This window comes from Microcebus murinus, chromosome 8, assembly GCF_040939455.1.
Source record: "Microcebus murinus isolate Inina chromosome 8, M.murinus_Inina_mat1.0, whole genome shotgun sequence".
NCBI lineage: Eukaryota > Metazoa > Chordata > Mammalia > Primates > Cheirogaleidae > Microcebus > Microcebus murinus.
Genome location: NC_134111.1, coordinates 80820132 through 80832132, shown reverse-complemented (window position 1 = coordinate 80832132; position 12001 = coordinate 80820132). Strand labels below are relative to the sequence as shown.

Here is a 12001-nt window from a genome sequence, read left to right as displayed (position 1 = left end):
AGTCAAATTAGCCAAAACATTAAATATTCTTTTACATTGAATCTTGCACTTTTGTATCTCTTATGTTTTTCCAGTCCTGGCAATTTTTCTTTACTTTGCGAAGGAATTAAGTTGTAATCTAAAAAAAAAAAAAAGTCTCTGTTTTTAAATCCAACAGATTATTTCATTTTCTTCACATTGATCTTGTTTTAAAATAACTGATTGTAAACGATAGTTATACACTATGTCACCATTGGGGGAAACTAGTTGAAGGATATACAAGATCTCTATTTATTATTTTTACAACTGCATGTGAATCTACAATTATCTCAAAATAAAAAAGTTATTTTTAAAACTGTTTGTATTAATTCATTTCAGTTTTAAACCACCATATCAACTAAGGGATTTCACGTACTTCTCAGAAGTCTTTGTGTGTGAGCCCATGCTTATCTGGAGAGACTATCTCAGCTCTGAAAGTAGTATGTGTGGAAATATGCTTAATAACTATTTTGGGTGCTACCATTTGGAAATATATTTTTATGGTTTTATCTTAGCAAGAATATTTTAACATTTGTGAGGCAAAGTAATAACAGAATGAAACATAAGTTTAAATGTACAAAAACGAGTTGATGTGAATTTAAATAGTCAATTAACCCTCATAGTAGGAATGTGCCTGAGACAGAGGCACAGATTAATTTTCCTAAGTAAATTTAAAAAGTGAGATGCTATTTAAACTTGATAGTCTAGGGCCTCAGAAACTAAATACTGAATTGAATTCCCAAATTTATTCCAAGTAGGTTCCCACATTTTTCTCTCACTACATTTTTATCTGTGGCTTACCTCTGAACATTATTAAGGATACCAAATATGTTTCTGCTGTGAAAAAAAAATGCATTTGGCTGAAAAATACTTTCCCTGATTTTTACTAGTCTTGACGTTTCTAATTAACCACTTCAAACTGTAAAAACTTCTGGGCATCAAATTATGTAAAAGTTATTCTGAATAGTAGATGATTTCAATCCCTGATAAATTATTTTCTTCAGTTATTCTGAGAAATAAGCCCCCAGAAATTAACTCAAAATACTATCTGTTCTATCCATTTTTAAAAATAAGCCACACTTCGTTCTCTCCAAAATTTTTCATATCTCTTGGGCAACATTTTGCTAAAAGTGTAAGTTCACATCATTCAGAACTATAGAAATAAGCAGCATTTCTTAAGAACTAGAGAAATAAGTAACTTCCAAACACCACTGTGCTTTTTCACCTCATGAAGACAAATGAAAGGTTATTTACATTTTCCATTGTTCTATCATCCTTTGTCCTTTGTCTTCACCAATGAGATGTGGCATGAGACAAGCTATAGCATAGGCCCTTCACTATAAACTCTTATGCACGATTTATATTACAGTACTATGGCTTGCTGCACATTGAAAATAACTGCAGCTAGCAACTGCTGATTTGTTACTACTGTGCATCCTATTTAGACTCCAGGCCATTCCTTCACTCTTTGCAACTCAACAGTGAGTGCTACCTTTATAAATGATAGAGAGGAATAAATCAATGAAGGACATAGAGAAGATTTGTGAGAGAGAATCAAAATGCTAACTATGATTTCTTTCTTTCTATATCTGCGATAGCATTTTGTAACAATCTGAGGTGGAAAGAAAGTTACCTGCTTTGGAATTATGAAGCAAAATTATATGTTCCTAAAACATATATGCTTTTCTGATAAATCACACAATTGAACCAAACAAAAATATACATTTATAAATTGATCTCTTAACCACTTCGGTACAAGCGTCGACTATAGTCCATAGCCACAGATGAACGCGCACAGCTGAGCATCGACTGTAGCCGACAGCTGTGCTATGAATGTGCACAGCTGAGCGTCTTTAGTCTATAATTTTGAATTGATTTTCTAATTTTTCATTTATCAAAATAAAATTGTGAATGTTTAAAAGTAATGTAATGAAAACATATATGTATATGTTGCCTAATTCTGATTTACATTACAAGTAAAGCTGCCTGTAAAGTAAAACAAGCTTTCAGTGCTTTAAAGCTTTCCTCATCACACAAGAGCAAAACAGATTCGTCGTCAATGCACAGCACAAGCTATCGTGCGGACTGTGAGTGCCGGCTGTGGGCAAGGTTTCACGGCCAGTGAGCGCTGTACTAAAGTAGTTATTAAAGACATTTCAGATCAGTTGATGTCTGTTCTTTAAATAGTAACCAAAACATTTACTCTGGTGGTTGCATGTCCCAGAATTACCTGTATTGTTTTCTTGCATCATGCCCAACTGCATTGGTCTCCTAAATTTTGGTAGCCACTTGATTACTGGATATATGTGTCCAGTTGGATAGACAGCACTGTTATTCAGAATGCCCAAAATGATCATTTTGAGAAATTGACACACTCTTAAGATAGTTTGATGATGATCCAAAATATTTAGTTTATCTTTTTCTTCAGGAAAGACTGAAGAATGGACTGAACTCTCTCAATCAGTTCATTTGAAAGTTCTCAAAAATTTATATTTGGTAGGAGCCAATTTGATGAAAAGATTGAAAACAATATAGCAAATTTCTTGGTTTTCTTGATTTTGGAAAAAATTCTTGATTTTTTCAGTTATGGCATATTTTTAGAACACTGATAAAATTGTCTGCCAAGATTATCAACAAGAGATTTTTTGGGAGTTCATATATGGTTTGTGGAAAACTCCCATCTGCTAAGAACAGATTTAAAAATATACTAAAATTTAAGCACACTGGGTAGATTTTGGGTTACTTTTATTTTCCTAAAACATATATGCTTTTCTGATAAATCACACAATTGAACCAAACAAAAATATACATTTATAAATTGATCTCTTAAAGACATTTCAGATCAATCAATGTCTGTTCTTTAAACAGTAACCAAAATATTTACTCTGATGGTTGCATGTCCAGGAATTACCTGTATTGCTTTCTTGTGTCATGCCCAACGGCATTGGTCTCCCAAATTTTGGTAGCCAGAACTCTAACTGTATTCAGAAACAGAATAAAATTTAGCTGAAAGAGAAGGTAAGATTACAAGGAATTATTAAGGTAGTTTTTAAGATATTTATAAAAATTTACATAAATTGAACATTTTCTATTCAAAGACCAAAAATTATCCAGTCCATAACTGTGAATGAGGGAATCTGAGATAAGCTATTGGAAGGCTAGTGATGCTTAATTTGCCCTCATGAAAACACCAAGATAAAAAGTTTCAATAGCACTGGAAATACCAGAGGATGATCTGCCAGGATCCACGGGGACTTTCTAACCCAAAGTTCAGAAAAAGCCCTGTGGCAGACTGGCAGGACAAGGAAAATAGCTATTATATAAATGTAATGGATTGCTCTTTTTGAAATGAATTCCCAGCTCTTTCTCTATTTTAGGGAGAGGAATAAGAGAGTTGTTTGGGGGATACTATCTCCCCTATGATGTTCAAAAACCATTGGGTAAAGTATATAAGGTTTTTAAAAAGGCAACAAAAGGTCCCCAATGTAGGCAATTAAATTGATTTTGAAATTTTATAGGTGTGGGTGCTGCTACAGACAATCAAGCTCTGGCTTTTAAAAGGCAGGGGAGTATTGGTGAGATATGCTTTTATGCTTCTAAGACCCTTAAGGATTGGTGAAGAGATCCAAAATGAAGAAGAAAAGGTCTCCAGGTCTGGAGTCATAAAGAGATGGAAACCTGAACCCCTTGAGTACCTTCATTCAGGGAGATGCCTGCTGTCTAGAAAGTGCTACCACTTAGGAAAAACAGAAATGTAGATTGCCAAGAGTGGGCATGTGCCAATGCCAGAGCAGGAGCCAGAGAGAGGACTCACTGAGTTCTGCATTCCTGAGGATAACTTGTCTTGCATATTCCTCAATCATTTCTGGGACTTAGATATTGAAAGATTTGTATGTCTCAGTCATCAGCCCTGACCCTCCATCACCCTCTTTGCCACCTACCATTGACTACCTTGTAAGCACCTCTCAACAATTTCACAGCTTTCTATAGGAACTGAGGGCTGGGTCTTGAGCCCCACACCCTGCAGGAAGGACAAAGGTGTCCTGGGAGCTGATGACAGGAGAGGGATGTTTCCAGGCTAATAATAGCTGCCATTTATTGAACACTCTCTAATTTAAAACCTCATATGAATATGAGACATACCTTATTATTTTTATTATGTCCATTTATTATGGGTGAAGAAACTCCACCTCAAAGAGATTATTTGATTTTACCTGGGCTACTCAGCAATCAGCTGGAATTTGAACATGTGTGTCTGAGTCCAGACTGTGAATTCTTAACAACTATCTGATATTTTCTCTTCAAGAGGATAAAAAAATACAAAACATGAGAGTTGAGAGTTTTCACCTACTATAACACTTGACTCACATACACAGAATCCTTTTCAATAAAAAGGCGGGAAGCTGCTTGTCTATCACATGGGTGCGGCTTTCTAAGTGGCCAAATTTATTTCATGCCCCATTAATTCCTCTCTCCCTAAGACACAGTCCCTGGCAATATAACGTAACTGGGGTAAAGATATGGGGAATTGATGCTGTGGAACTACTGTGTGAAGGACTATGTGGTAGTATCTGAAGTTGGAAGAGCTGTGGGGGCAATGCCAGCTGGGGATTGTCATTTGTCATTCCCTATTCCTGGAAAAGGAAGAAGTATAGATGGTTTCCGGACAGGCCAATCTTAAGTTCCACCGTATTAAAATGCCCAGGACCAAGCACTCTGTCCTCAGGTCAGTAGATCATACTAAACAAACACTGCAACCCTCCAGAAACTTAACTAAAGGAAATAAACACCAATCAGTCCATCCATTTAATAACTGAGAAGATACGTTCAAGGGCAACCAACTGGATTATGGAAAGAATTAAGAAAAATTAAGACTGACTAGAACTTGCTGGGTAAGTAAACTTACAGGATAAGTAAACAAAATCACACACACGCATGCACATACACACAAACTGATACATGCAACAATAGCTGGATGAAATTCTAAATAATTATTCTGAATAATTTAGGCAAATATAGACTATAGGTTAATTAGAACCTAAGTTATGGACAACTTGCTATTCTGAATGTTTTACACAAATTGACTCTTAGTCTTTGCAACAGCTCAACGAAATAGGCATATTATTGTGCTCATTTTACAGATGAGGAATTGGAGGCACAGACTATGCAAAGTATGCCTGGCCACAGAGCTAGCAAGTGGCAGAATGCTGATGCCACCCATGCAGCCTGGATCCACAGTGTGTAATCTTAACCACAGCACATACTGCCCATAAAATAGAGCTGAGTTAATAGCATGTTGAGGTGAAGGCAGAAATGATTTAAGAGCAGGATGGATTAAAAGATTGTAAGAAATCTAAAATATAACCAAGTCTTAAAATCAATATTAGAAATAGCAAAGAGTAGATCTGACAGAGCAGAAAAATGAATTCAGCAATTTAGAAGATACCTGAAGAATCCTTCCAAGTGGAGGGAAAAAGAAAAAAGGATTGTATGATGATGTATATATACGATGCTTATATGGAGGGCATGAAACTGGGAGTAAACATGCTGATTATTTCGCTTTCTGAAGAAAATATGACGAATAGAACAAATCAATAAAGACTTAAGAGAAAAAATCCTAACTAAAGAAAAATCTCGAGTCTGAAGACAGAAAAGTGGCATTATATAAAGGCCAAAGGAATAAAAGAGAACAAGACAAAGAGGAAATTTCTGGTGAGATTTTAGTAGTATTAGTAATAGTAGTAGCACTAGTAGTAGTACTATTAGTAGTAGTAGTATTCTGAAGGATGAAGACATGGTTCTAAGAGATAATCATCAGAGAGTCCTTGCATAGCTCATGCAACATTCTTGGAGAGAAAATTTTGCCTGAAGTTCTACTTTGAGCAAACTACAGATAAAACAAAGAAATGAAAAACAGAGAAGGTGTGGAATAAAATGACCATTAGTAAGCATTAAAGCCAATAATACATAGAATGAATTTTGTGTAAATAGGGTTTTAAAGATGTAAATATAGAAATTAGATCCTTCCTCAATTAAAGATGCAAATAAATTTAAAGATATATTTGAAGTGAACCACAGAAGAATTAAGACAAAGAACTCAAAATTTCAGCCATGATCTCTCTGGCTCCTCAGGCTACCGTATCTCTGAGAACTGGGTCCTGGAGTTCCCTTTGCCTGGCTCCTTCTCCTCACTCCTCCCACTCACTGTCCCTTACCAGGTCAGTTGTCAGTTTCAGACTGGATGTCACTTTCTCAGAAGCACCTGTCACATTTAAATGTTTGCCTCACACACTAAGCTTAAGCTGTGTGAGGAGAAGCAGGTATCTCTCTCCTCACTCTCTCATCTCATCATTGCCTGCAATGCTGTTGGTGTTTGATCAAGATTTGTTAAAAGAGTGAGTGAATAAATGAGTGAGTGAGACATGCACACTCCAAACGCTACTTATATTGGGGTAAATCAGCATATCCCCCTTCAATGTAGAAATTTTACTTCCAGATGTGTCTCATAAAAGATATAATCAGAAAAAGAAGTCAAAATGTAGGTATAGGAATGTTGATTATTATGAAATATTTATAAAACCATTTCTTTACAGTTGAAATTTTCATCTATGCCCCTGGATACATGCCAGGGAAGGGTGCCTTCTCCCCAGTCCTGATGTTTTCCTTTCAGGGAAAGAGACTCAAGTGATATGCACATCTTTTCTCCCCCCACCCCTTTATTCACTCCATCGCTGGAGGAGAGGGATTGAAGTATCTGATGAGTAAATGTGGGAAGAGATACTGAGTTTGCTTGACACAGCCCATCCTTCCTTATCTTGGGAGCTTGCAAGTTTGCATCCTCCAGCTCAGCTTCCAGCAGCAATAAGGGTTTAGTTTTAGTTCTCCCTCTCTCCCTTTGCTTTACATCTCAACTTATTTAGAGTCAGGGCAGCAAAAAGAGATACTATGCATTAGCTACTCTCAGAGATTCTCTGAATACATCAAACCTTCTCACCATAGAGTGGCTTATTTTTCAATATTATAAAAATAAGAAATTTTTTGCTTTGCTTATTTGCATATTGGTACCAACTATGGAACTTTTAAATAATAGGTTCATAAAATCCCTAACCTATAGCAAATACTATAATTTGATTGTGTAACGGGTATACAGACAAAATATATACCTCATTTTTTATCAGTTGGAATTCAATTTATAACTTAGGGACAGCATCTGTGGTAAATGTTAAAGCTTTGATTTCATTTGAAGTTTTATTTCTGACTATTTAGAAAAGGAAAGGAGTTTCAACATATGAATTCTGGGGACAAAATAAAAAGAAAAGGAGTTCTGAAAAGGAGATTTTTCTCTGGGGAAGAATCAATCTGGTATTTGTGATTGTGTCAAAGATCAAAGATTAAATTTTATCTATTTTTCTTAAAATTCCTTCTTTACCAGTCATCCCTCTCATCTCCACCCCTTGTTTTTGTTGATTGCACCTCCTTTAGTAATGATTGGGGGAAAATGAATCAATGATCCAACTGCGGCTGACAAGCATGTACCTTGTTTGTCTCCTTTTCATATTTTAAAAAGCATACTGGATATGACATTTTTAAAACTTATCACCTAGAGTTTTTCCTGAAGCCTTTTATTAGAAGTACCATCTTATTCTTTCTGCTAGAATTCCCTAACATATCCTTTGACAGGTATGTGGAACAAAACATTTATAAGGAAAAAAAAAAAAAACAGAAAATCTTGACCTCTCTATTTAATGCACTCTAAGTCTTATGCAGCCTCCTCAACTCACCTGCTTGGTTAGTCATTCAAATTAGATCATCACTCACACAATGAGCAAGCCCATGACAAACACTGCAGACTATTTATTGAACAAAAAGATTAGTTCCTAACATGGATGCATAATGGTAATGTGAGGCCTGGTAAAGTAAACATCTAGAATCAAATAAATATTTACCAATAAAAAGTGACCCCCAGATGAACATGCTTGAAGCTCTTACTCGAAGGGGGAGGGGGGCATGGGCAATATATATAACCTTAACACTTGTACCCCCATAATATGCTAAAATTAAAAAAGTGAGCCCCAAAAGAAATAATCACTACTGCCTTCATATTTTTCCAGTACCCATCAACATCTATAATGCAAACCCTAAGCTCTCCCCATTACATCCATTCTTTATAGTTTATTTAAAGGTCAAAATCTCTGCAATAGTGTTGTCAGATTAACATTGGGCAAGATATCCCCAAGAGGCTTCTCAACTTGAACTTTTTTTATTCTATGGCTTATTTTTGAGGAGTTTCCCTGAACTACTGCTGAAAACAAGCATATAAATTCTAATGTCTCAATGAGTGATCAATCCTGATTTCCAATTTCATTTTTTTCTAATGCCAGTTGAGGGTTACTTTAAAGACTGAGTTTTAGATTTTCTATTTTATTACTCCCATTCTATAAACAATAGATGTATGTACTATAAGAAAAGTGACTCTAAAAGAAATTTTTTATTCAAGTATAAAAGATATGTCATTAAATTAGTTACATATTTACATTTTTTATGACAATATTTATCTTTTCTTGCTTCCTTAAAAAAGTACTTCAACTTATTGTGCATTCACATTTTAATTTCAGCTAGGATGAAGCAACCCATTGCACAAGGAAATATTTTGAGCCTTTATGGCACCTCCAAAGGAATGGATTTAAATGAATGGCATATGTAGGATTGACTCCCATCAAAACAGCAAAACCCCATCACCCTGGCCAAGATCACCAGCTGCTGCTGCAGTTCTGGTCTCCCTTTGTCGTTCACATTAGCATCTGACAGCTGTTTATAGTTGTTCCCATTTTAATGCAATTTTTCCACTCCTATCTCTTTCTTTGGAAGGCTACATCAAGAGTACAGTCTCTCACATAGATGTCAGAGTCATTCAGACAGCACTATGCACTTAAAGATGATAATTAATATCTGTCTTAAATAGACACTCATACCTCCAAACTAATTCATCTAATCCATCTGCCACATGCCTCCAGTGTTTTCTTTTCGAAACCCAAATCTAATCAGATTACTAACTGCTTAAAATCTTTCAATGTTTCACCATAATTTAAGGAAAATTCCAATGTACTTGAAATGGAATATGAGTGCAATCATGATTCCACTCCCATCCAACTTTACAGTCTGATCTGCATTTTCTGCAGATGCACCCTTTGCTCCAGCCACAGAAAACATGACATGTCCACTTAGCATGTGCCAATCTTTATGTCAGGAAAACCCTTCTCCTCTCTTAGCCTATTAGGTGATTTCTCTTCTTCCTTCATACTTTTGATTCAAATCTTGCCTTCTTGGTGTTTCCTTTACTAAGCCCTCCAGACTGTGTTTGGTGCCTTTTCTTCCCTATTCTTAACTTCATGATGGCCATAGAAAGACTTAGACAAGCCTGTATTACTGCTACATGAGCCACCATTTCTGTTACTACCACCTCTGCTATTACCATGCCACTGCTACTACTGGTATCACTATTAGTATTGCTATTACAAACTACTGTTTATTGAGTACTTTTCATAGGTTGCACTGTTTTATTTAGTCATCATAATAATCCTGTGAAGTAGATATTAGCAAGTCCAATTTCCTTTTTAGAAAAGTGCAGCTAAGAGAGGCTAAATCATAGCATAGTCAGCAACTGGTAAGAATTAGTAACAGGATTCATATACTTGTTCACACAACTACTAAGCATAGTGTACACGCTACAACAAGTTGCATCTCTTCCACTAATGAGCTATATATATGTCCTTGGGTATGAGTGTCATTGCTTGTAGACTAATCCACCAATGAGACTCAGTAAAATCTAAGAGCTCTGCATCTCTAAAGTCCTATGATTCTAAGCCAAATACCTGTCTTTGTGCCAGTATCGCCAGTCATACCTACAAGTGTAACAATAATATTGATATACTTATTTCAGTTATTTATGAAGGAACTATATTCTAAATGATTGTAAGGTATTTAAATGTAAAAAAATGCTTTAAAATTTTCGCATGCTTATCAAAAAATTTTCTTACGATTCACTTTAAGTCATCTTACCAAATATATATATGTGTATTTTTCATTCATTCAATAATTTCTAGGCACCAATAAGCAGCAGACATGCTAGAAAAATAAAAGAGTAGCAGATGATCCTTCCCAACAAGGGGCATGAAGGGAGACAAAGCCAATAAGTAAAATGCAACATGGTATGCCTGTAAAGCACCGGATCATACTAGCCATAGCTAGACATAACTAGCCTCCCATGACCCCCACTGGTTACACTGGTTAGGACTTTTGCAGTAATTTCAGAGATTTCATTGTTAAAGAAATTTGTCTAGTTCAATGTTCTCCAAACAAGTCACTTAGGCTGCCACCACCATGATTTTACCCAATTGACATTACTTACCTACTATTATTTACTTAATACCTTTCTTCAAACAATCCACTTTCATTAAATTATTAAAATCTAAATTTCATACCATTAACCATAAATGCAGAACCAGCAGAAGTTTCTATAAATAAGATACAACTGTAAAATAAATACCATGGAAACAAAAAGTCTCATGAAATTTTATCCAGATTGGGTTGCCTGTCCTGATTCTTCCCCTTCACCAAAGAAAGACACCACACACATTAGAGTTAGGTTAAAGACCAGTACCAAAATGAAAATTTCTTTTGGATGAATGAAGAAGGGTTGGAAGGGGACTGACATTCTCCATATGTAACTCAGTGTTGCTTAATGACTTTGCATATACTACCTAAATCCTCTCATACATCAGGGTGTGTGCCCCTACTTCAGGAAACACTGATCTAGCTTAAATCCCATCACAAGAAAGAGCAAAACCTGTGGGCTCTGGAACCAAACTGCCCAGGGCTTGACCCCGGCTTCAGAATCTTCTAAATGTGTAACCTTAGGCAAGTTATACAACCTTTCTTGGATTCAAACTGGGAACAATGAAAATATCTACCTAAAAGTTGTTTGAGGGTTAATGTAAAAGAGATTCTGAGATATTCCTGAAGCAAAAAGGCACTCAAAAAATTTATTCATAGAAATGATTAATAAAAAGTAGAAGATTAACTTTGTCATGGGACATAACAAAGACATTTTTTAGGCTGGGCACGGTGGCTCATGCCTGTAATGCTAGCACTCTGGGAGGTCAAGGCGGGCAGATCGTTTGAGCTTAGGAATTCCAGACCAGCCTGAACAAGAGCGAGACCCCCAACTCTACTAAAAATAGAAAGAAATTAGCTGAACAACTAAAAATATACACATAAAAAATTAGCTGGGCATGGTGGTGCATGCCTGTAGTCCCAGCTACTTGGGAGGCTGAGGCAGGAGGATCATTTGAGCCCAGGAGTTTGAGGTTGCTGTGAGCTAGGCTGACATCATGGCACTCTAGCCTGGGCAACAGAGTGAGATTCTGTCTTAAAATAAAAAATAATAATCATTAAAAAAAAGACATTTTTGGCAAAGATAAAATTTGAGCAGGACCTAGAAAGACAGTTTGATTACCTATCAGTGGATGCTGGGTGAAAGTATAACTGAATGATGAAGAGTAACAGAGGATGAAGGAAACACTTAAATAAGGGCAAATAACCAAAGTTTCTCTGTTCCTTTTCCCTAACCTGCAAATTCAAGATCTCGGGTTTCTGCTACTACCAAACCATTCTCCACCCCATAATACTGGCATCCTCAAGGCCATCTCATAAGCGTCCAAGAGCAATTCTGCTCAATTTCCCCATCTGTACTTTTATGTCTGTGGGTTTCTTTCTTTTCAGCTGTTACAGCTCCTCCTGGTTGACATCAGTGCAAACACAGGTCCCTGAGTCTCAGGGGCAGTGCCCTGGTGTGGTCAGGATTTATTGAATCTGCCAACTTCACCTTCCCACTTCTTCCAGGCCTGCTGCCCTGCCTGCTGCATTTCCTGCTCTTCGGGCTGAGCATCCTGTGCCTTCTAATGATGCTCCAAAAGGCCCAGGA

The 12001-nt window shown here is 36.4% G+C and overlaps 1 protein-coding gene across 1 annotated transcript in view; it reads right to left on the bottom strand.

Moving 5' to 3' along the window:
- Nucleotides 1-12001, bottom strand: part of PTH2R (parathyroid hormone 2 receptor) — an 80764-nt gene that overhangs the window by 8817 nt on the left and 59946 nt on the right. The window contains exon 10 of the mRNA XM_012752107.2: nucleotides 2930-3024. Within this exon, the coding sequence (XP_012607561.2) occupies nucleotides 2930-3024 (95 nt within the window). The remainder of the gene's footprint in view (nucleotides 1-2929; nucleotides 3025-12001) is intronic.